The following is a 26,782-nucleotide window of genomic DNA, read 5'->3' as shown; positions in this document are numbered from 1 at the left end:
ACAACTTACAGGAAGGCCTGAAGAAAAATGCTCCAATCACATGGCTAATAAAAAAGCATAGGTGTGAAAAAAGACAACAGTTCATAGCTCATAATGCAGCAGAATTCATAAGTTTAACAATTTCTCTGTCAGCTGGAAACTAGTGAAGCATTTGCATCTCTTTAAGTAGTATTTGCACTTACATATTGGAATAGTACACAGATGCCACTAGTGTTGTATGTTAGGTTTATTATATGTCAGAGAAGTGGTAACAATAAATAATCAAGAGTATGCACACAAGCAAGGAACAGTGTAAGTTAACTTTTATGCACAGGCTAAACAGGTAAAGAAATGCTGCTAGCAATGACACGTCTCTATATTCATTGCTAAGGAATACTGCTTGTAGTACCCTGCAGCTTTTCCTGTATTAAATCAAATGGCTTTTATAATGTTTGATTGATTTGTCTTAACCATATAAACCATTTACCTAAAATCTACAAAGCCCCCAAAAGCCTTTTTATGTGGAGCAAGCCCCTTCCACCTCCCAGGTCCTCCATAAACTCCTTACTTAACTATACAAACAATATGCTGACACAGTGTGGAGTAGAGAAAAGGGAAATATACCAACATTATGCTCATGCAACAGAAGAAAAAGGGAAAATTCCTGGCAGCATTGTGCACCGGTCTGAGACAAACAGCAGGAGCTGTAGAAAGAAGTAAAGTCATTCACTTTTCTAAGTAATAAAGTTCAGAAAATGCAATCTAAAGGGGAATAGCAGCAGGTGAATTAGGATCAGAAGTAAAACATCTACACGGGTTGTTGCAATTAAGTGCCACAGCAGGCAGCAGAGAGAATGATTATAGTGTAGGGATTCACTGAGGAAGCAGGTAGGAAAGGAATATCTATTGGTGTGTAAAAGGGCTAATGTTTTTTGTGTCTTGTCTTTCGGCTTTTCACAGTTAGGGGTCGCCACAGCAGAACTCCAGTCCGCTAATGATTGGTAGTGGACTTTTACGTACCGCGTTACCAGCCCTGACGCACAACCTTCAATGAAGGCATGCCCCATTCACATATGCCTCCACACAGAAGACGCTCTAGCTGAGAATCGAACGGGACAATGTCTTGCTATGAGGCGACAACGCTACCGCAGCACCACCACTGCACTCTGTAATGTTTTTAATCTATCATTTGTATAAGGGAATTTTTTTTAATTTTACTTTTGCCATATGACCCAGGTTTTGAATTAAAATGGTCACTGTAAATTGACTTGTTCATTCACCCAGTTAACAAAGTCAAAAATACCTAAGTAAATAATAGGGGGTGGGATGTGATACTAAGAAGTGGAAGAGATCAGGGTATTGGAACAGGAGATGCAGGGTACTGAAAGAGGAATGACTATGAATCAGAGATGAAGTTTAAAGCATTAGACTTTCAGTGTTTGGGGGTTAGCTGAACAGCTAAGTAAGGATAAGATAGAATGACAGAAGTAATGAGGCCGATGCATGTCAAAGGACAGAGCGAGATAGCCAGTAGTTGTTACATGACTGGTGGAGTGGGAATATAATTAAATAATACCACAGGGGCAGTCTTTAAAAGTTGGCTATTTGGGTTGAATATGTTGAGCGGCTGATAAGAAATAATATATAACACAAAATTTAAATTTCTAGTAACTGCACAGATAACTATCACAACAGAAACAAAATAAATGAAATTAACACTTCATTCAAGTCTATAACACCTTTTGGAATACTTCCACTTGACACCCAAAACTACTCCTTATGATAAGCAGACCTTATTTGGGTTTGGTTTCTTTAACTACATTACTTACCAGCAAATAACAGGTAGTATTAGAAAGGGCAAAGAGGAATTAAAATGACACTAAGGCTGTTAATCCAGAATGTCCTGCAACAGAAAAATTAATCATTGTTTGCAACTTATTTTTCATATTTTCATATTTATGCTCATGTTTGTATACCTGAGAGACCTACACGCTATTGAGGGGTATTGTGTGAAATGTCATGTTTGGAGATGAGAAAATTCATTGTCAGTGTCCATTTATATCACACACTACTGGAGATGTGGCTAGCTGTTTGCTAGTAATTATAAAAATAAGCAATATTTCCATACGTACTTAATGTTTCAAAAAATAAGTGACTTAGAAGCTATTGTATGGCATCAGGTGAAACCTTAGATGTTGTTGAAAACTGTCAGTGATAATTGTACTGTAAGCTGCACATCTTGGAGATATTCAGTGTTATTTACATTGCTGATTCAACAACTGCGCTTTTATTTCCATATTTCTATAAATATCTCAAAAACTTGCACTCATAGTGGGAATTTATTGTTGTTATGTGCAAGCTCTTGTCTGGTTAACAGAAGTTTTTTAACAATATATCTCTTGATTTTTTAACTTCCAAGATATAACAATTTGTGAAAGTTTAGCAAAAAATATTGTTCTACGTTTGGGCCATTATAATATATTATAGTATTTATAGAAAGACTATGAATGCACTGATTATTACAGTAAAGGATATTTCTTACTGTATTTGTACAATCTTAATGACTGTTACTGTTCAAAAATATTTACATTCGTTTACCTCATGCTTGGAGCTTGATTTTTTCAGAAAATGTTCTGGAATACAAAGATGTGTGTGGGCTGCTAGAGGTGTGATATTTCACATTACATAGGTGTTAATGGTTTAACTGAAGCAAACTCAAACAAAATTAATATTTTCTATCTGTAACTCTGTGACATACAAACTATATATTGCATTATACCGAAAGCTTCATATGTTGTAGATACATGCATAGAGAGCAATGAATAAGGTTTGTTACATAATTATATTATTTTTCTGTGTCAGTGATGTAATATATTCACTTGTTTATGTCAAATAAGTCTGTTTGCAAACTACAGACAAACTTTACAAGATGTACAGAAGAACCTGCGGGTATTTAGAAGATACAGAATGAAGGTTGCAGCTGGTATATTCATTTGACCAGCAGAGGGCAGCCAAGTGTTCACATCTGCTTTAAGCTTTTTTTGGATCACTGAGTAAAATAACCAAACACTCTCTGAAAAGCTGAGCCCCAAAAATATACTCCTGCCAACAAAAGTGCCAGCATGTCAGGTGTTTTTCACTGAACAGAGTACTACATAAGAATGCCCTACACTGATGTTAGTGATCTTATATTATTATTATAAGGCAGTTACACACTGTGTTCATTTGTCAGAAAAAAGAGAACGGGAGAGTTAAAAACAACAGAATGTAGGTAAATAAAATGGAAACATTCCATCAAACAGAAGCTCTGTGGGGACTAACAATAAGCAGACCTAGGAAGAAACTACATCATAGCTTGTAGGATGAGCCAAAAACAAACAAAGGGATGCAAAATATATTTTGGAATATGGTGACTGTGAAGGAGATGGTGATAGTTAAATTCTTAAATATATGACAGCTAAATAATAAAGTGTTAAGGTTTCCAAGTGTTAAGTGGTGTCTAGTAAGTGCATTGACGAAACATTCCTCATTGTGTTAGAGCAAGGCCTAGTGAGTGATGACAGAAGGCTTTCCGAAGGATGTTAAACTCAATGTTAGTCAAATGCAGCTTCCGTACTATACTTGCTCTTCATATGACTAATGAAAAGAGTTTCCAGTGCTAAATTCGGGGACTCCATTAAGAAAAACAAACAGAAAATCGAGTTTCTGAAAATATATTTCTGTATGGCAATGGAAGAGTTGGGAGAAATCCAAAACAAATACAGAGCAAGTCGACAGGAACGGAAATGGAGAATGCTAAAAACCACTAACGAGGGAAGATATCTGAAGTTTATATTTTACATGCGAAAGGATGGGATATGAATGATTTAAGGCCCAAATAAAGATACTGGAAATCACCAAAAGAAGGTATTTAAAGTGTAACAGTGTAAAATACCTTTCTACAAAAAAGAGTACAGGCAGGGGAACATGATTTCAGTTAAAAATGAAAAATTGCTGGAAAAACTTGCAGACCTGGAATTGAATTGAGCAAGACTACATGGTTAACAGAAAAAGGACAGAATGTGATTGCAGCGATCTTCAAAATAGCCGAGCATCAGATATTATCTGTGCACGTAAAGTAAAAAGAAAAGACACCCAACATCAAAACAGGAAGATTAAAGGTAACATTAAGAAGCATTATGAAGCTGGTGTCAAAGAAGCATATAAGCAGATAGCTGGACAAATAATATCCAGAATATTCCAGATAATATTAATATGTAAGGACAAGGTCTTGCAGTCAGTTTGGACTAAAAGACAAGTAATTTCAAACAGGTAGTATCCTACAAATTCAGGAACAAACTTAACTCGTTTTCCCACGGATGATAGGATTTAATTCTGAGTGATACTTGGATAAGAAAGGATTGAAACATAACAAAAACTGAGGCTAGTATCATTAACAGGAATAAGTAATGAATGGCTTTCAGAAGTGAGGGTGGTAATAAAATGAATGCATTTAGCTTAAAATGGAGTACTAATCTATGAACCTATGAACCTAAGATATGCCTGTTCCTCACTGAATCCACAGTGGCGTATCATACAACTGCCATCATCATCTTAATAATAATAATAATAATAATAATAATAATAATAATAATAATAGTAACAATAAAAAATTGTAAAACAGTACAGTAGAATGGAATTATGAACTAAGTAATGTGTGTCCAAGATGGAATATCATACAAATCTCATAAATGACCTACCATCAGAATATGTTCAGAAAGTGTACTCAAGGAGAACCTGCTTATGAAAATGCAGTGGGGCTAAAAAAACGTAAACAAGAAAAGACTTAGTAGTTATAACATGGGCAAACATAATAACAGATATATATTGCCACAAAAGCTACTGGCCACTCCAAAGAAGACTGTGAATTCTAGTATGGTGGCAAAAAAACAACATGATTTAAGAAGAGATTTCAAATTGTTCAAGTTAATTTTGCATCAGGTTATGAAGTACAAATTATATACTGACAATGGTAAGCAAACAGAATAACACAGAAGAGAAAGTGTAATGAAGCAAAGGATATAATCAACATATGTCTGCAGTGGCATACAGTTTGAAGGATACAGTCATTCTGAATTCAGCAACATGCTAAGACATACTGTGGTTTGTTTAATGGTAATATTAAGCAGGGGAAATGTCTGACTACTGTTTACTGAAAGATGAAATTATAACGAGAGCAAACAACAATAAGCATTAGCACAGATTAAGACAACAAACAGGTTTAAAGGGTATAGTTTCTGAAATATCATGTCAGTTGGTACGTAGCAAACAAATAAAAAAGCAGGTGGTGGAGATGGTGCAAGGGCAACTTAATTAGGCTTGACTGGTAGGGAATATGGCCAATCAAGTTGTTTTCCAACAATATTCAAATGAAGCAGGAAAGAAGTTACGGGGTACTATAATATTCAAAAGAAATGTCAAGAAAGGTTAAATAAGTAATGAGAACAGTGAAAACATGTCAGTAGTCATGAAAAGAATACAACAAAAAGTTTGTTATTGAAAACATAAAAAGTTAGTAATGCAGAGGGAGGGTCAATAAAATAAAACATTGCCAGGTGTAATGAGAATGGTGCAGAAACTTTCACAGACACATTAATGACCAAATAAAGACCAACAGATGCACGGCCATTGTGGGTAGGGGAGGGGGATTTGTAAAGGCTTAAATGCTACATTAAGACTTCTTGCTTGGTATGCACCAAAGAAGAAGGCAACTCTAAAATGAAACAACAGCACACCATTTAATTTAATTTAAGTAATTTATTTGATAGCCATGGAAGCCTTTCTCAGACCCCCTTCAGCCATACCCTAGGCTGCAAGAGAATTGATCATGTTTGAAAGAACACAGCCGGACAGTACAACTGATCATGTTTGAGAGAACACAGCCGGACAGTGCAACTGATCATGTTTGAGAGAACACAGCCAGACAGTGCAATTGATCATGCTTGAGAGAACACAGCCAGACAGTACAACTGATCATGTTTGAGAGAACACAGCCAGACAGTGCAACTGATCATGCTTGAGAGAACACAGCCAGACAGTACAACTGATCATGTTTGAGAGAACACAGCCAGACAGTACAACTAATCATGTTTGAGAGAACACAGCTGGACAGTACAACTGATCATGTTTGAGAGAACACAGCCAGACAGTACAACTGATCATGTTTGAGAGAACACAGCCAGACAGTACAACTGATCATGTTTGAGAGAACACAGCCAGACAGTGCAACTGATCATGCTTGAGAGAACACAGCCAGACAGTACAACTGATCATGTTTGAGAGAACACAGCCAGACAGTACAACTAATCATGTTTGAGAGAACACAGCTGGACAGTATAACTGATCATGTTTGAGAGAACACAGCCAGACAGTACAACTGATCATGTTTGAGAGAACACAGCCAGACAGTACAACTGATCATGTTTGAGAGAACACAGCCAGACAGTACAACTGATCATGTTTGAGAGAACACAGCCGGACAGTACAACTGATCATGTTTGAGAGAACACAGCCGGACAGTACAACTGATCATGTTTGAGAGAACACAGCCAGACAGTGCAACTGATCATGTTTGAGAGAACACAGCCGGACAGTACAACTGATCATGTTTGAGAGAACACAGCCGGACATTACAACTGATCATGTTTGAGAGAACACAGCTGGACAGTACACTTTTGGTCAGTAAGAAGAAGCTGAAGTATCCAAAATAAACCCATATAGACATGAGAAGAACATGGAAAGTTCACACATATCATAAATAGAGAACAGAACTGGGAGCAATTACAGAATCAAACCCCATCATGACTTATTCCTTGTGGGAAATGTGCAAACATTTTTCATCTGTTAATAACTCAGTGATATATGATACCAAACATCTAATAACATGTTCAAGTGAATTGATGATATACTTAACAACTTTTACTTGTGGAACCTTTGACACTGGCAAAACTCCCAGAATGTAAGCATTTAGAATTTTGGGGAATCTGAGTGATGTGCAATGTGAATCAGATAATAAGGATTTATTCAAACATTCTTAGGCTCATTGCGGTATCCAGACAAGTCTTTCAAAAGTTACAAAAGGATTATCCTACTATGGTAAAAGCAAATTACTATGCATATTTTATTCATCCATGTTTGAAGGACAATGCAACTTCTCAAAGGCAATGACTTAATAAGAAAAATCTCATATTATGATGTACAATAAGAATTCTATTACAAGCTGCAACCCTGTTGTCCTGAAGCTAGAATGCAGACAGTTTTAGGCAATTATTTACTTTCTTGTCCTTTGTCCTTGGCCTAATCCAGACTAACTCTAACCATCACTCGTGTGCACATGGAGAACTTCTGCCTACACTTTATTGTTTCTTAACTTATAAATCCTATGATCTCCTTGGATCTACTACTAGGTTAGCCTACTAGGCATTCAGTACCCTATTATTCTTAAAACACTGTCTAGAATTTTCCATCTGAGTAAAAAATTAATAATTTGTTTATCTGTTTTTGTGTTTGTTTACATCTGTGTACAAATCCTTTTATTTGTGTTTTTTTTGTGTTTTAAACTGTAAAAATGTAACAGTTTGTTCAATGTCTTTTTGGAGCCTGTGCTGAAAATGGACATGTATCCAGTCGGACTATCCCAGTAAACAAATGTGAAATAAATAAATAATAAATTATTAACTTTATCCCATAGCAGATACACTAGATAGCTAAGTGAAACTATACATCAAGTTAGAACTGAGTATAACCAAAGTTACTTATCACCTGCTGAGAAGGAATGGTTTTAAAAAATAACCTACATTTTTTTCTTAAGTAAAATGTCTCAAAGAGTGCTGCAAAATCATTCAGAAATTGTTCCTTAATCAGTGTGTTAGGAGAAGATGGCTAAAATATTGCCAGTACCTGAAAATGACAATAATCTGAATCATTGAAAAGGTCAAAAAGCAATCAATTAATGAAAAAGCCAGCACTGAGCCTGAAAATATGTAAGCAAATATTAACAGAAGGCTGGCTAGAATATTACATATCTTTAACATTAAAGGATGTTCAGACAGAAAGTTATTAAACCACATATACAGTACAAGTCCTCAGTTCAGTATTAATGCATTTAATAATTGATGCGTTTACTGACACAACAAACTGGAACCAGTCCAAAGCCTTTTAAATACACCATGTCATATGACAGCACATTAGTACAGTGGCTAGCACAATACGTTGACCTTCTCATACCACTGGTGGTTCTTTTCTTTACCATAATACACTACAGATTAGCAACAAATGACAGTCACAACAAAAACAGCAACAAAGGAGCCACGCAAACAATATTTAGTTACGAAAACATATTTTATTTACTCTCTACTACCACATCTCTGGACCTTCTCATGTATTGTTACAGATTCAAGGAAATACAAGCAAGGAATTAAAAAGGATTATACAGAATTTGATGTTTTCAGGCTAGATGATGATTTGAAAATGTATTAAGAATATTTTTAAATTAACAAACTTTCACCTGTCATTCTGAGTTAGGACTATATTCAATTCAATGTATTTGCAATAAATGTAAGTTCATGAGTATATCAGTGATACACACACACACACACACACACACACACACACACACACATATATATATATATATATATATATATATAAATAAATAACAAAAAAGAGGAACTGGCTCTGTGCTTCTGCATACCCAAGCATTCAGGACAAACTGAAAGCTTTAAATTTGTTATATTTGGTCAGCATATTATCTCCATAAAAGGTGAGAACTTAAGGAATATGCAAAAGAAATAAATCAAAAGTTTTATATATATATATATATATATATATATATATATATATATATATATATATATACACAAGATCAATGTGAATTTTCTAAAATGTGCAAATTGGATTTTTGATATGAAATGGCATCTTTCCGGCATGGAAATGAGGTACTAAAGTAAACGTTTTGGACTAAATGACTTTGTAATGGACTGCAAAAGTGGCATTAGGCATTTTTGGAATATAGAACACTAATGCCTCTTTCCAGACATTACAGACAATTGTCTGAGATTGGAGGATCAAAACATGTAGAAATGACCTGCAGAGATACCTTGCATGTATCAAGAAACCTAGCAAGAAAATAATTATTCCCATGCATCCCTCTACCTGAAACACAATGAAAAACTATCCAATTCCTTTTGAATTAAATTCCTGATTCCCTAAAAGTTGTGGACGTCCAGTTAATTGAATATAACCTGCTTTAAGATGCAACATGTAATGTGAAGCTCTTGTGATGGGGATGGTGTTTCTGATTTTGTTTATGTCATTTTTGGCAGAATACAGTTTTGGTGTGCTTTTGTCAGGGATAAAGGATTCAGGTTTGAAGTGTTTGGAATATGACTAGGCTTCCCCATCTTTCTTTATACTCTCTAGAAATGCAGTGCCAGTGGTACAATAAGTAGCACACTCGCCTTTGGTGTGGAAGGTTGTGGATTCTATCCTCACACCAGGTGGATATGTTGCTAACAGTACAGTACAGCATGAGGGGTTGCTGCACACCTGAGTGTATTGTCCCTCAGATGAGGCATTAAACTGAGGTCCCATTTACCTGAGTTGCTGATAGTTCAGGAGGATGTAAAAGATCCCACAGCACCTATTGGAAAGAGTAGGGGAAGCATCGGAGTTCCCTGGCTGAATTTCCCCTAGTACCATAAATTCCACCTTGGGTCTCCCCTAAAGAGAGGCCTCCAGCCTAGTGGGACTAACCTGGTCGTGAAGAATAAATAAAACTAGTAATGGTGTAGCTTTGATATTGTTCTAAATTTTTAAATGCTTCATTCATAATGTAGAAAATACAATGTGAGCAGCAGGTAATTGCACAGATATCACCTACACAGCTCCATTGAATGGCCATAATTAGAAACCCGTGTTTTTGAAGTTCTACTTTGGTAGCTGCAATCCAGTTTAAATGCCTCACTAGCCTTGTCATCAGGAATACTAGATTTCAGATCTTGTGCAAAAAGCATCACTAACATCAGCAGCGGCATCTAATAATCTAATAATTAATGTTACAGTAAATCCTACAAGTGCTTTGTTGGGTTGCAGAGCTGTTGTTTCCATCCTGGGTTGTTGTAAGAAGCACTGTTTATGTCTGACGTCTGATTGCCAGTAGCATTAATAACATGCTCCTTTCCTGCTAGCTGTTCATGCTTGGATCCTGCTGATCACAAGAGTTAAAATGGATACATTTTTCTATATTCAGGTTAATAAGAAAGGTTTTTAACAGAGTTATGCACCACATCAACCTGCTAGCTACACTCATAGATCTGATATAGTCTGACAGCTAGAACCTTTTTTTTTTATTTACATTTTTGAACAGGCTAAACATTATAAATCCATCATGTTAAGCAAAGAACTACAAATCAAACCACAATGGTACACACTAAGAGATGCACATGAGGAGAGGGAGAACCTGTGCGGGCAGCATATCACCACAAACTCCCAGCAGGACAAGCAAACATTCAGCACACTACAGGTAGACAGATTCTTAACATTACAGACTGCCCACTGCATGTTGTGGGGTAACTATGAGTATCAGCTGGGTGACACTTCTGCATGTGATTTTTATAGGGGTGCACTGATGAATATGAGGATGAATGGCAGATATTGGACTAGAGTTGTTTTAGATTTTTAGTTGTCTTTTATCCTACAGAAAATGTAGACATGTATAAATGCTATGACTGAAAAGCCTAGATGATAACTACATTTATAAAAATAGTCCAATGGATCATTTAAGCAGATGCATGTAATTTTACTAATGAAATAATCATGAGGATCAAGCGGAAAAGAACGAGTGATGATTGGCCAGCGCATTGCAATGTATTAAGTAACGCAAACAGTATATACTACTAGTGATGAATGTCCCTGACACAGAAACACCAAACCTGAAATGGCTGCCCGCCTTGTAACCATGGTAACTGTCTATACATTATAAAACGCACCTGGCTGCCTGCCTTGCAACCATGTATACATCATATAACCATGTATAAGCCATAAAATGCACCTGGCTGCCTGTCTTGTAACCGTATATACATCATAAAATGCACCTGGCTGCCTGCCTTGTAACCATGTATACATCATAAAACACATCTGGCTGCCTGCCTTGTAACCATTGTAACTGTATATACAATATAAAACACACCTGTGGCCATACTTCTACTTTATTAGCAAGAGCCATGGGAAGCATTTAGACTCATATCAGTTAGTGGTTGCAAGTTCAGCAACACAATCTACACTCATCTATCTAAGTACCAGCCTTGGCATCAGTTTTCCTGTTCCAACATGCTGACAGTATGTAGGTTGCTGACCAGGAGCAGCTCACTGCAACTGTTTCTGATAGGCCTCTGGCTGTACTAACCTCACACTGCATCACCTGTGTGGGCAGCCTATCACCAAAAATGCTAAGCAGGACAAGCAGACATTCAGCAGACTACAGGTAGCCAGAGGCTTACAATTCCAGAGTGCATGCTGCGGGGTATCTCTGAGTAGCAGGTGGGTGACACTTTTGTATGCGATTCTTATAGTGATGTACTTGGTAGCCACATTTCTGTTTGATGCATATGAGGTTGAATGGCAGATATGGGTCCATGGCACCATATAATGGCAAAAATGATAATTCAGATGATTGGAATATTCAGACCACTGATACGGGGTTTTGAAGTCAGCTACTACATCCACTACACAGAGGAGCAGTTCACTAGCAGCAGCTGCAGAAGTATTCCTTAACCTACACAAGTACAGACTCTCTGTTGCCAACTTACTATCTTTTAAGATTTTACTTCTGCTGTTCTGTTGACAATATCTTGCATGGTCACTGAGTACGACATTCAACTGCATTTCCTTGCCTGCCTGCCATTTGACCTACCATTACTCAGTAAGACGTTAGGAAGCCAGCGTACATGCCGATGACACCACTCACTGTAAGGGTTACCTGTTACCACACTCTTGTACTAAAATATAGTTCTGATTCCTGAAAATTAACACTTTTGGATTCTGTTTGATATACTAAACAGCCAATCTTCACATTATATGACAGAAATGTTATAAATAAACAAAATAACAGTTTGGTACATGAGGACAATGGTAGTCATCTAACCAGATACTTCAACAGTTGGAATGCCTTCAAAGATTTTTCACTAGAAGAATTCATGACATGAACACCCTGTCCTACATTGGTCTAAAGTCTCTGAAACTGCATTCAGTCTCCTACAAGCTGCTGAAAGGGAATTTTTGCCAGGCTTATAGGGCTTCCTCAGACCCAGCCCTTATGCAGATATGCAAAACAAACAGCATCAGAATCACTACATCTGTGGATCTGAACTACCCTTGTGACATAAACAGAATGTGCTGGAGGGGCAGATATGTGTCCCAAAGGATCCCCACACTATGGAATATGCTCTCCATCCATATAAAATAGAGTTCATCCCTGACCCTATTTAAATTAAACATTGACAATTGGATGGGAAACTGTAAATTTATCCCTGGTCTGGCCTCCATGTCCCTTATGGACAGAGGTCATCAATAAGAAAGGTTTGATCCTAACTAACAACTCCCCTACAAATCCTTAGATACCTCCCCACTAACATCCCCACTCTATAGATGCCCATGGTTCTCGGGGACCCAGATGGTTTATTTTGTGCAGCTAAGCTTGTAAGGACCCTAGTGGTCATTAGTCTAATAAAAACCTATGAACTTATGAACCTACAAACATTACAACTTGGCTCCCTTCCAGATTTGTCCTGTACATTACCCAAAATGTGATACCATGGAAAGACGTTTTAATTTGCATTCAAAATTATGGTCTGAAAGTGATGATGCCTTAAATAAATGCATACAGAGCTTAAGCATAGCTAACTTTACAAGGTGGGATATATTTTACTAAGTAGCTGGAAATAGTTTTTCCTAAGCAATTTTTTCATTATTCGCAAAGTATTAAAATAGATTAAAAGGCTAAAGATGGTTTGACATTCCAACTTAAGACTCATAATGTACCTCTTACTACAAAGGTTATTTATATAGTACTTTTTCCAAAGACATACCAGTTGAAGAACTACAGCCAAATTCTTCCATGGGAGGGGGCTCAGAAAACAAAAATAAAATATCAGGAAAATACATAATATGCATACCACAAAGTAAGAAAATGTGCATAAGATAAACAAATAAGTCTTGTTTTTATTTATAATGTAAACTGTCAGGGCACCACAACAAATGTTATATGTGGCAGTCTATTAAGATGTTATAATGCAGTTTATTGACTGTTTACTACAATATCAGTAATATTTTGGAACTGAATTAGTTCTTATAATAAAGCCTGTGTATTTCACTGCAACATTTTAGTTAAAAATCAATATTAATGTGGAAATAACTTTAGTAAAGCCTTATCATGTGCATGGAAGCTATAATGTGTTGACGGATGCTTTAATACCTTAATTCAGGTCTTCATCCTTGGGTGACCAACTATTCACTGTGAAAAATAATGTATGAAATGAAAATGAACATTTTTGTAGTGTCCAAACTTTCTAAATGAAAATAAAACTGTTTAAATGTTGCCATAATTCTTACGTCAGTCCTTTTTAACTTATGTGCATAAAAACAGGTAAGCAGTATCTTTTTGATGTTCAGAAATGAACATTTGTATTTCAACTAACCAGAGTAGAAAGAAAAAGTGGCTATTTGCAAAAAAATACTAATTTTATAAAGAATAGAAATTATGTATTTATTTATTTGTTGATTTACTGACTTACCTTCTTACTTACTTGCTTACTTAAATGAATATCATCGAAAGCCAAATGATCTTTGAAAAGTCTACGGCATATATCCAAATTTTACCAAAAACAGAATTCACTGATATTTCGGAGCTGGGACAAAGTCACTTTGGGTCACATAGTGACTCACTTCTGATGATTTCCCAACACTGAAATTATAACTTGTTCCAGGGTTGGCACATCCGTAGATAGAGAATAATTAGGTTTCTGGGATATGAGGCATAAAGCTCATCACAATATATTTCCAGTCTTTGACAGGAAGATTGCCTCATGCAATATGTTTCCTGTTAGTTTCTTGGTCTAGAAATTATTCTACTCAGTCAGGTTACAGTCAAAAGTATATTACTGTTACATTCTTCCGCTTTTACTGTCTTTTAATTTAAAAATGTAAACATTTTCTTCTGGTTGCTTTCTTTTTTCATTACCATCATAGACATCAACAATTATTTCAGATAAATACATAAATGCAGTTTTATATGAATTATCTTACTTTTGTCATTTTATTGTGTAACTTGTAATGTAGCTCTTGAAACATCTTAACTCATTAGATCTGAGTGACGCCGCCAGGTGCATCTGCAGTTAACTCCTACTGACGCCTCTAGGTGTCAAATATTGTTTGTTCATATCTGCATCAATAATTTGAAAAAATGCTATGTACAAGGTTTTAAAAGATTGTATCTTAAAGTTTACACAATGGTAAACTCAACTGCATTAATATTTGACCTGTCTAGTGCAGGTAAATAGATATTAACTGTTGTTTTTATGGTATACATTTATATAGATATAATTTTCACTTTTTTCTAAATATCTCAACCAAGTAGCACAGACAGAACTCCTTAGCCTCATATGAAACTCTCAGCTACGTGAATAAAATGCTGCTGACAGTATGTGTTTAACTTGAGTGGTTGCTGAGATATTGTAAGATGTTTGCAAAATATTACAAGTATAATAGTTACTGTGTTTACTGTGACTTATAAAATTTGGTTTAAGACCTAGAACCTAAAGAATACTACCACTATAAAAACAGTTTGTACTGCAGAGTTTGCCATTTATACTTCTTTCATAACCCCTGTGGTTCCACAGATATGAACATTTGTTTGAAATGCAAGGACATAATTTGATTCTGCCAAAAGGCTTAAGCTCCGCCCATTGGAAGTTACAGTGCAAATCTCCTGAGCTCCATTGGAGTGAATGAGTTAAACATTGTATCAAAATGTAAGAGTTCTACAAATAATTTATATGCAATTTTTTGATTCCTTATTAAACAAGTAACACCTACTAGGCATAAGTGCATTTTTAAAGAGAGACCTATAACCTGTGAACAGCACTACTTAGATACAAATTAGACAGTGTCCATCTCATGAACTGTTCTGACATAGCAGTGTTTTATTGTTGTTTTTATTTTTCTGACATATTGTTACAAATGAAAATTTCAAGTCTGTATTGTAGTGATTCTCATTTCACTAAGAGAAATGAAACTTATTTGGTGGCATCAAATAAAATGATGTTGTTATCATGGAAGAAGACAAAAGACTATGTTGTTGTTGTTCTACAATGAATTGATTCATGGATAGAAAGTATCCCAGATAATTAAATGAGGAAAGCCGTGGTCACAAGTGACAATGTTGTGAAGAATAGGGTATGAATATGACTGAGTATATAGTGAGAGATCTGAAATATAGGATTTAGAATAAATACAAGGGGTAAGTAATTCTATTTGTAGAAGGTAAAATGAGAGAAGAGCACAAAATGTTATTTATTTAGTATAAGTGTAATAATAAAAAGAATCATAGACATATATGACTTAAAATAATCAAATAATATGAGAGTAAGGCCGCGATAGAAAGGTGTACGAATACAGTGCGAATGTCATGTAACCCATACAATATGACAAAAGTAAGAATGAAAAATATGCAGACGGACTGTACATCTTGGAAACTAGGTAAAATATAAGTCTTTTGTTGTATTTGAGACAGTTTTTTTTTTTTTTTTGAGTGAAGTGTATGGCGTACAGTGATTGTAGTTTGCTACTATATCAATAAAGGTAACTATACCTCTTAATGTCATTCCTCCAGAATTATAGACAAAGCCAAAAGTAATGGGAGGCAAAATTCAGGGACATTTTTTTTTTAATGATTACTCTAATACACATTACAAAGTTAATAGAATAACAGATTTCACATTAACATGCATTTTCTGAATATTAAGAAGTATAAAAATTCTAATGTCTATCATTAATGACTGATTATGATCATCAGTGATATACTAGAAAATCAGAAGTGACAGTGTAAAAAATATGAAGAACAATCTAGAATCTTGTTCAAAATCAGGGATACTTAGAGGTACAGGAATAATTATGGGCACACATGTAGAAGAGCCATGGATACTATTTGGGTAACAAATGACAAAGAAGCAATAGAGGGTAATATAATGCTCAAAGTAGGAAGTGTAGGTTTCAGCTGGCCAGGATCATACAGTCATATATTTACCATTATGACTGGGTGTCAGATCATATCACACTTATTATGTAATCACATGGCTGTCAAGAAATTCATCTCAAGAGTGAAGCATCCACAGTGAGAGAACACATAATGAGGGTTATGATAGGTGAGACCTGATCATAATTTTTTCTGTGACTAACAAAGTTTGCTAAATTTGCAAACTGGGAGCAACTATCAAATCCCATATTGCATCTCAACCAAACAAATGTTTGATGTTTTAATATTGGGCCTACTCTCATATCTAGGAAATGTATCCCCATTTCCTTTGATACATTTAGCATTGCTACCCCTTTCCATATGACTATCATTCTACTTATAACCATTATCAGGGACTTGAGAACCTGTATCAATAACAGACTTCCCTTTGACCACCATATCTCTGTGATGGTTAGAAAATCCTTCTACTTTGTAGAACTTCATGGTGTCTCTTAAAGGTTCAAGGAAGTTATAGCCCATTTTATTCAAATCTCATTAGGCACATCACTGAATATAATGCCCCCTTCAAAATGAACCTTGCTAAATAAAAAAACAGCTTCAGAAACCTCAAATGATTCGCAACTAAAAAGAGCTTAGGTCTAAGTACCCTTAGCTACTCTGGTAGAGTAATAGTCCTGTCACAGTACTTGCTGTCAAACAGACCCCTGAGGGATTATCTCTGCTTAGCTATGAGCAACCCAGCACCCTTTGATTCTGTTCGCCTAAACAGAACCTGTGGTAGAGCAAACACCTGTTGCAGAGACCTAAGCCTATACTACCACACCAACACCTCTAGATAACACACCAAGTATGAACCCAAGACGTCTCCCATTCTGGAAAAGGCTGCCCATACATATGAAGCAGAATTCTTCCTCTGCAGCCTTTAAAACCAGTCTGGATGACTGAATGGATACTTACAAATGTTCATGTATGGTATATGGAGAAAGTATACTTAATAGTGGACATTGTTAGCCTTCCTCCAGTGCTGGGTATGTGGTTGATCTTCTGTACGGTCTCCGCATCCTTAAATGTGGTAACAACATATGAATCTACAAACTTATTAACTGTGAGAGGTTGGCATAATGGTTAGAGTGTTTATCTTTTAGGCACAAGTTGTAGGGTTTGATTCTCACATGGGGTAATTGTCTAGGCTTTAAAATTGCCCAGAATAGCAGTTAACCGGGAACTTATCTATCTTAGGGGGTTGGCATAATGATTAAGATGTTTACCTCACAGTACAAGGTACAGGGCTTGATTCTCACTTTTGAGGGAAATTGGCTAGGCTTAAAATGGCCCCCAAGGGCAGCTAGCCTAGGACTTACCTATGAACTCTAAACTAGCTTAGTGCTTAGCTATGAACAAAACATAATTACTACTTGCATTTACATGGTTTATTCTTGAGAATTCATGTGTAATGGTTATATAAAATATTATTTATTTTTGTTTGCTAGAATGCACACACACACACACACACACACACACACACACACACACACACACACACACACACACACACACACACACACACACACACACACAGTCTTACCTTTAATATACACATACACAGCAGTCTCTGTTCTTTTTCTTTTTGTACCATTGGCCATATTGTATTTGCATCTGTAGAATCCAGTGTCCGTAATCTGAGTTGAGGTCAGTGTGAGACTATTGCAGAAGAGAGTGCTGTTTTCTCCACACCTGTAAGGAACTATACTAAGTCTTTGGCCAGCCTTATGGACACTGTCTGGCAAAGACCAGGAATGTGGCTTTTTCCCACTACAAACAGAAAAGGAAAGAAGGATAGTCATAACATCTTATAAATCTATATTGTCAGCTTCACAGCTACACTTCTGACATTATCAGTGTCATACATAATACTTTTTGTAGAGTGATTTGGGCATGTATTAGTTTAAGAACTACACATAGGAACAATCTCTTGAAACAATTAACTTGTTATAGCATGAACATTGATATCATAAGCATGTTTTATAATCAGCCAGAATTGTTCAGTAATACCTATTCTCACCTGCATGTGAGCTTCAGAGTCTGTTTGACTAAAATAACATGTTGGTTGCTCTTTATATTCAAAACAGGCGGTCTGACCTTTGATCCTAATGTAGACTCTATAAATCAAAAATAAATCAATAAAAATCATCAGTAAATTAAACCATGTAAGCTTTTGATAAATAACATATATCATCAATAAGTTCATTACAAAGAAATGCAACATAATTTCCGGTGAAATCCTAAAAGAACAGAAAAAGATCTTTATTTGCGACTCTGTTTTTCTGTTGTATATTTGAACAGGTACAGTAATCAGGTGGATAATTCACCAGTTGTAACTTCTAAGGAGGCAGTGTGTTATACAATCTCACAACTCATTATCAGCACTCAACACCCCAAATCCAGGAGTGGCTTCATCTGCATCAGGAGATCTGAAAACCTGCACTGACTAACAGTCCAGATTTAAAAAGCTACTTTTTAAAACCAGAGAATGTAAGCCCATCAATCATAATAAGAAAGCTTGAATGCAATTTACATCGCAGTGCTAAACCCACATAACATACTGCCATGCAGGGTAGCCCATAAATTTAAAAAATACTTGAGAGACGGAGATGGGTGTCTATTCCTGCCCTTTTTTCCTTTCTTCTTCTTTTTTTCACATGGTTTTACCCTCCTGCCCCATTCCTTTATATACCCTTACGTTGTTTTATATGATCTTTCTGGCATATACGTCAGCTTGGTTTCTGTACAAATATGTAAAACCGTGCGTATAATTTCTTATCCAAAGTCACTGATAAACTGTATGTTATATTTATGATGAAAAGTCAACGTTGCTTTTGTAATCCTGCTTTTATTCTTGTCATCCTGCTTTGTGTATGAGTTTAAACTGTGTAAGCTATTGTTTTTTGAGGTAGACACAAAACTAAGTCTTAAATGTATCCATTCACATCAGCACCCTACCCTAGTGAGCAAATTCAGTTCAGAAATACATATTTGCTGTGTTACAGCTGAAAAAAAGCAGATTGTTATTTAGGAAATAAAGTTAGATAAGGACATTAAAGTACAAAGTAACATGCTTCGTAACAAGCATTATTCTGAGGCATTGATGAATACATTCTTGTTTTTAGATTATTTGCAGTACATTTGTTTTATTTGTTTAAATATACCCTTGGTTCACACTAAGGATGTATTTAAACAAATAAAACAAATGTACTGCAAATAATCTAAAAAACAAGAATGTATTCATCAATGCCTCAGAATTGGTTTACACTAACTGCGGTGGTGGTGCTGCGGTAGCATTGTCACCTCATAGCAAGACGTTGTCCTGTTCGATTCTCAGCTAGGGCGTCTTCTGTGTGGAGGCATATGTGAATGGGGCATGCCTTCATTGAAGGTTGTGCATCAGGGCTGGTAACCCGGTACGTAAAAATCCACTACCAATCATTAGCGGACCGGAGTTCCGCTGTGGCGACCCCTAACCGGGAAAAGCCGAAAGACACAAACAAACCCTTAGTTCACAGTACTCTCTAAAAGTAAGATAAGTGTAAAAAGCCTTTCAGCTTTTCCCAGTTAGGGGTCGCCACAGCAGAACTCTGGTCTGCTAATGATTGGCAGTGGATTTTACAGTGCTGAGTTGCCAGCCTGACACCCAACCTTCAAAGAAGCCAGACTCATTCATGCACACACCTACCTGCATGTCTTTAAACATCACTCAATCACAGGGAAGACATGCAGACTCCACACAGAAGGTGCTCCAGCCAGGAATCGAATGGGAGGACCTCTTGCTGTGAGGCGACAGTGCTAACTGCTTCACCACCGCGGCCGTAAAAGTAAGATAAAAAGAAGTTATGTACTCACCATAATGTTCCATGTTTGTTGTCCAGTATCTCATCTTCAGTCTTGCCATTTTGGATTCGAAGCTGAAACCTCGCCTCTGACTCAACCTATACTAAAGCTTGAGAGCTTCTACTGGCTCGAGGCTGAATACCTGTCCCGTAGTCCTTAGCGGCTATTCCCCAGATCTCATTTGAGAAGGAAGGTTCCCATGATATGTACAATATCCAAAAGGATAATATCTGAAAAACATAGTGTCAAAAGATTAACAAGAAAAGGCAAGAAGGAAATCAGACCTTATCTGCCAATTTCGCAAGACTAAACGCGAGATACTGGACAACAAACATGGAACATTATGGTGAGTACATAACTTCTTTATGTTATGTTGTCCCATCTTGCCTTCAGTCTTGCTACTTTGGGACAGAGTCCCCAGCACCTTTTTCTTGGGTGGCTCAAGGGAATAAACTCCTCAGGACAGTGGAACCAAAGGAGGCTACATCTACTTTGTAATGAGTAATAAAGGTATGAGGGTTAACCCATGTAGCAGCAGTACAAATTGAATCCAGTGGAAGTCTGGATTGAAAGGCTATAGAGGTAGATACCGCTCTAGTTGAATGCCCTTTGATATTCCCTGGCGGTTCCTTATTGTGGGAATCATAGACATATGTGATGGTTTCAGTAAGCAATTTGGACAAAGTAACTTTTGAGACTGCCAGACCTTTTTTATTTTCTGAATAGAAGACAAGCAATTGGTCTGACTTCCTAAATCCTTTGGTCCTGTGCAAGTAAAAATGTAACTGTCTGTGCACATCCATTTGATGGAGATTATACTCTGCCTTGTTTCCATAGTTTGGAAAAAACACTGGTAATACTATACTCTGGTTTAAATTGGCTTGAGAACAAACTTTCGGTAAGAAGGAAGGATTTGTTCTGAGGGAAACTCTATCTTTATGGATGATCAAATAAGGTGGATGGATAGACAAGGCTTGCAACTCTGACACTCTCCTGGCTGAAGTAATTGCTGTCAGGAAGAGTGTTTTCCAAGATAAAAAGTTTAATGAACAAGATGATGCTAGTTCAAAAGGGGACAGAATCAAAGATGACAATACTAGATTGAGGTCCCAAAGAGGAGGAGGTTCTCTGATGGGAGGTCTTAACAGAAAAGTACCTTTTAGGAAGGCTTTGCATAGTCTATGAGACATTAGACTAGATCCTGATTCTCCCACATGATAATTAGAAATAGCAGCTAATTGAACTCGGATAGTGGCTGCCGCTGCCCCTTGAGTAAAGGTTTCTGTTAAAAATTCCGGGATTAGAGGTATAGATGCTGTAAAAGGATCTATATGTCTTTTGTCAGCTCAACAAGAGAACCTCTTCCATTTGCTCGCGTAGAGATTCCTAGTAGTCTGCTTGTGCGAAGAGACTAGAATGTGACAAACTGCAGGGGGCAATTCTGGAAGCCTGGCTAAGAGTGGAAGTGGAGCAGCCAAGCTGTCAGTTTGAGGGTGCGGAGTGCAGGATGGAGCGTTCCTGACTGATGTGTCAGAAGATCTGGCACTGAGTCCAGGATCAATGGGCCCTCCTGAAGGTAGGGCCAAAGAAAGGGGAACCAAATCTGATGAGGCCAGTATGGCGCAATGAGAATTAACCTGTGACTCAACAACTTTGCTTTCTGTATGACCTTTGGAATCAAGGGAAACAGGGGAAAGGCATAAAGAAGACCCAGGGGCCAATCATGAACCAGTGCATCCCTCGGTGACTTTCCCAGAGGGGAAATTAGAGCAAAGTAGTTGCTGCATTTGGAATTGAAGGGAGTGCCAAAAAGGTCAAAGCAAGGCTGGCCTCATTTGCAAAAAATTTGATTCGCAACTTCCTGATTGAGGGACCACTCATGAGGCATGAGAATCGCTCTGCTTAGCCTGTTTGCTATAACATTGGATTTCCCTGGGATATGCGTTGCTGTCAGAAAGCGTTGAGAAGATATCGTCCATTGCCATACTCTCTGGGCCTCTTGACAAAGAGGGTAGGATCTGGTTCCCCCCTGCTTGTTGATGTACCAAACCACCAACATATTGTCTGTCTGAATTGCAATAGTCCCCGTGGGAGGAGAGTCCTGAAGTGCTTGCAATGCCAGAAGCATGGCCCTCATCTCTAGGACATTGATATGCAAATGGTACTCATGATCTTTCCAAACTCCTTGGACCGTCTGTCCGAGATAATGCCCCCCCACCCTATCTGGGACTCATCCGTAGTTACTGTAGGGATAGGGTGAGGAAGTACAAACGGTCTGCCCATTGTTACCTGAGTGGAATGAACCCACCACAGTAAGTACTTCTTGCAGGAAGGAGTTATGACAATTTCGTGAGACATGGGTAACTTCTGCATGGACCACTGGGTGAAAACAGCCACTGCAGTATTTTCATGTGAGTCGTGCCATGGGAAGTAGTGTTATAATTGCTGCCACAGAGCCTAAGACTTTCAGCACAAATCTTGCCAGTACTCTGTTCTTGTTGAGTAAAATAATCACTTGACTGCATAGCGTCTGTACCCTTTCTTGAGGTAGCTTTGCCAACATGTCATTTGTATTTAAATCTGCACCAATGAATGTAATATGCTGTGATGGCAACAAGGCAGATTTTTCTGTATTTATAGTAATCCCTAGTTTTGAGAAAAGATCAACGGTATAGTCTCTTGCTTTGATCAGTAGTTGCTTGGTGGTGACAGTTAGGAGCCAGTCGTCTAAGTATGGAAACACCTGGAATCCTTGGCATCTAAGATGAGCCATGACTAATGCCATGCATTTGGTAAATACTCTGGGGGCTGTGATGAGTCCAAAGGGCAGAGCTCTGAACTGGTAATGACTGGCTCCCAGTTGGAAGTGTAGAAATCTTCTTGAGCACCTTTCCATCTTTATGTGTTAGTAAGCATCTTGAAGATCTAACGAGCACATCCAATTGTCTTTTCCCAGGAACAGGAGTATAGACTGCAGTGTTACCATCTGGAACTTTGATTTTCTCACTGACTTGTTTATTCTGCTGAGATCTGATATGGGTCTCCAGTCCCCTGTCTTTTTTGGAACTAAAAAGAACCTTGAGTAAATTCTGGATCCTAGTTGGTCTGTGGGGACTTCTTGGATGATTCTTTCTTCTAGCAACTTTTGTATTTCTAGTGTTGCTTGATCCCTTTGACCAGGTGGAATGTCTGGGATAGACTTTGGTGGTCGGGGTACATTGGAAGGGAATGTTGTATCCTCTGGATATAATGGACTGTACCCATTTGCCTTGAGTCAAATTCAGCCAGGCTTCCAGGTACAGTGATATCCACTCCCTGACAGCCTCCAGAGGTGGACAGTTGGGCCTCCTTTCAGGAGCACTGGAAGGGCCTCTGTCGCCCTGGTTTTGCGGACTCCCTTTGCCATGTGGATGGCGTCTTCCGTTGTTTCCCCCTCTGCCCCTAGGGGAAGAATCACCATGGGTGTCAGATAAAGCTCCTTTAGACTTATGGAACCACATTTTTCTGCCCTTTTAACCTTTAGGATAAGGTCTGGTAGGGGCAGAAAAACGGACTCCAATGGCAGACAGAGTCTTACCATCTTGTTGGCTCCTGGTGAGAGTTTCTTTTACTATAGGCATGAACAATGACAAGCCATCAAAGAGAGTGTCAATAAAGGAAGAATGGAAGGGTTCTGCAAACTCACAAGGGCACATCCAGGAATGTCTAGAAAGAGCTATTCATGTGCCTGCTGCCCTGCTTACTCCATCGGCTGCATAAGATATGAGCTGCATGGAGGCATTAGATATGGAGGTTAAGATTTAAGCTGGGAGTTAACCTTATCAGATAAGTCCTGGGTTGTAGCACCTTGCAGAGTATCTCCTAGCTCTTTTAGGAGATCCCTCTGAAGTCACATGAAATGCGACAAATAATTCAGTGACCGTAAAGTAAAGGCTGCTGAGGAGAACATACACTCCCCGTATCTATCCATCGTACGAAAATCCTTGTTTGGTGGATGAACAGATACAGAAGTTTCAGCAAACTCCTTTTTTGTGGCTGCTGCCACCACCATTGCATCTACAGGAACCCCTTTAGTTAAGTACTGCCTATCTTCCGGGGCCGTAATGAACTTATTAGGCCTCCGTGGAATGGGGTCCACTGAGTCCAGAGAGTCCCACACCTTCTGGCTCACCAAACCCAGGAGAAGGTCGAAAGGTGGGGGTCTATATTATGACAGCAAAGTCTTAAAACTTCGAATGTTATAATATCGACCCCAATTCAGCAAACGCTTGAAATAGCGAAGCTGCAGAACACCGAATATTTTCCTAGGGAAAGTATTTGGTGGGTCATTTCTTGACAGCTATTTCTCGACTGTGTCTTGAAGGTGACTGACCGGGTTAAGTTAAGCGTGTGAATGGACTGAGGTAAGGTGAGTGTGTGATAGTCAGGGACCTTAAGGATAGGGAGCGGGTAAGGTGAGTGTGCGATAGTTAGGGACCTTAGGGTTAGGGAGCGGGTAAGGTGAGTGTGCGTTAGTTAGGGACCTTAGGCTTAGGGAGCGGTTAAGGTGAGTGTGCATTAGTTAGGGACCTTAGGGTTAGGGAGCGGGTAAGGTGAGTATGCATTAGTTAAGGACTTTAGGGTCAGGGTTGGGTTAAGGTAAGTGGATAGCTAGTAGTGCATGTACGGTTTAGTGTAGGGTTCTGTGAAGTGTGTATGTGTGGATTATGTATTTTGGTGTGCTTGTGCTGTGTGTGTGTATTCTCGGAACAGCAATTTTTTTCCAAGGGAAAAAATTCGCTGTTCTGAGCGTTCGAGTATATCACATTTTGAGATTCCAAGGTCGAGCTTATGGTGTTCAACATTTTGGAATTTTGATAATGTGATATAGACCCCGAAAGGTGGAGACACTCAAGAGGTGGAGGGGCGAGAGCCAAATGCCTCCAGGTATACTGAGTCATCTTCAGAAGGGGAAAGGGACTTCTAGCCACCTCTCTGTTTAAGGATCTCCAGGATGTCTGAATAGGAAACATCCTGAGAGGGGACCTTGGGGACCCTTATGAATCGTCTAAGTTGGTATCAGAAGTGACAGACTCAGGAGAGTCTATGTGTTTCCTCTTACACTGTCGCTTCCAAGGGATCTCCTAGGGGGGATGTTCCGGAGAGTTATCGGAAGAGGAGGATCCACCCATTGTGGCTTCCTGGGGCACTGACTCTCTACTCTATGGTTGATGGGGAGGTAATGAAGAGGTGGACACTGGTCCCTTAGGGGGAAGAGAGGCTACAGCCGAAGGTGAAGTAGACTCAGTGGACAACATACTCCTCATCACCTTGAGGGCACCACGGTCCTGGACTGAGAGAGACTCTGGCCCCGAGAGACCAGGAGATCTCTTCAGCACTGAGGAGGTTGGCTCTGAGGCAGATGTGGGAGCTGAACTCACCTGAGCTGAGGCGCTGAATGGGAGAGCCAGCTCCAGAAAGGGTCCAACCCAACTCTCCCCCCGGGAGCCGACCAGGGAGTGTCGATCCCCAGGTCCCTTGATGGACAAAAGCATCAAAGAAACCAGAGCAGACATCAGATCCAAGATATCAGTAGTGATTACTGGCTCCGGTGGATCCAACACAATGACTTCCATACTCTCTGGCTCCAAACTCATTCGAGTTGGAGAAGGAATAGGCATAGCAGAAGGTACTGTTGTTGGCTCCAAGGTCCAATGGGCTGGGCTTGAAAGAATTTCAGCTAGGTCCTGGGTCCAAAGCAACCTCTTCACTACGGTTCCACGTTTTCATCCGATAACCTGGAGGATCTAGAGGAATGACTGGAAGAGTTGTGGCTACCTGCCACCGACTGTAATAAAGGAGAAACTGGCACCAAGCGAACAGGCTCCAAGGACAGTGACTGGTTCCTCGTTTGGCTCCACCATGGCTCCGATGAGACAGATGGAGCTGAGGGAGAACCATGTTTTTCAGTTGCAATAACTCTTGGAGCCGAGAAGGCATCATGCCTGGTACTGCTTGACGGCTCAGACACTGGAGCCAATGAAGCAGACTTTGGAGTCTTGTCTGATTTTTTTGTCTGATTTTCTTCGTCCACTTTTAATAAGCCTCTCAATATAAGCTTATTCCTCCTCTCCTGCAAGACCCTGGCACTAAAACTATGACAAATGAAGCAGGAGTCTTGAAGATGGAGTGGACCCAGACAGTGCACACAACTAGTGTGTCAGTAATGGACATCTTCTGAGTGCAGGAATCACACTTTTTGAATACTGACTTATGTTCCTTAGACATACTAGCTATAAAGTAAAAATTTCTCAATAAAAGTTAGAACAACAGCTATAACTGTTATAAAGAGAAAGCAGCAAAGAAAAAAGTATCTAAAATAAAGTACTATTTTTTTTAAAGAGAAGAAAAAGAGGGAAGGAGAAATCTCCAAGTTAAACGACTATCTCCTCCACCTGAAGAGACGCCTCTAACTTAAAAGGAGTATTCCTAAAAAGCTTATAAAGAAGAAAAGGGGCAAGAATCCTCAAATTTAAAAAGGATCCTTGTGGAGAAAAACAAGGCCCAAAGAAAAGATAGCCGCAAAATAAACTTACAAGTTTTTGAAAACGGCTAAAAATAGCACAAGACTGTTACTATAGCACTAATAAG

The 26,782-nt window shown here is 38.4% G+C and overlaps 1 protein-coding gene across 2 annotated transcripts in view; it reads right to left on the bottom strand.

Moving 5' to 3' along the window:
* Positions 1-26,782, bottom strand: part of FLT1 (fms related receptor tyrosine kinase 1) — a 1,018,969-nt gene that overhangs the window by 875,973 nt on the left and 116,214 nt on the right. For both annotated transcript variants that reach the window (XM_044073267.1, XM_044073268.1), the window contains exons 2-3: positions 18,330-18,426; positions 17,853-18,079 (exon numbers count right to left, since the gene is read on the bottom strand). In XM_044073267.1, the coding sequence (XP_043929202.1) occupies positions 17,853-18,079; positions 18,330-18,426 (324 nt within the window). The remainder of the gene's footprint in view (positions 1-17,852; positions 18,080-18,329; positions 18,427-26,782) is intronic.

The sequence above is a fragment of the Protopterus annectens genome, chromosome 5.part1 (genome assembly GCF_019279795.1).
Source record: "Protopterus annectens isolate FY-2018-M chromosome 5.part1, PAN1.0, whole genome shotgun sequence".
NCBI lineage: Eukaryota > Metazoa > Chordata > Ceratodontiformes > Protopteridae > Protopterus > Protopterus annectens.
The sequence above is the reverse complement of the archived record's forward strand: the minus strand, read 5'-3'. Positions and strand labels throughout refer to the sequence as shown.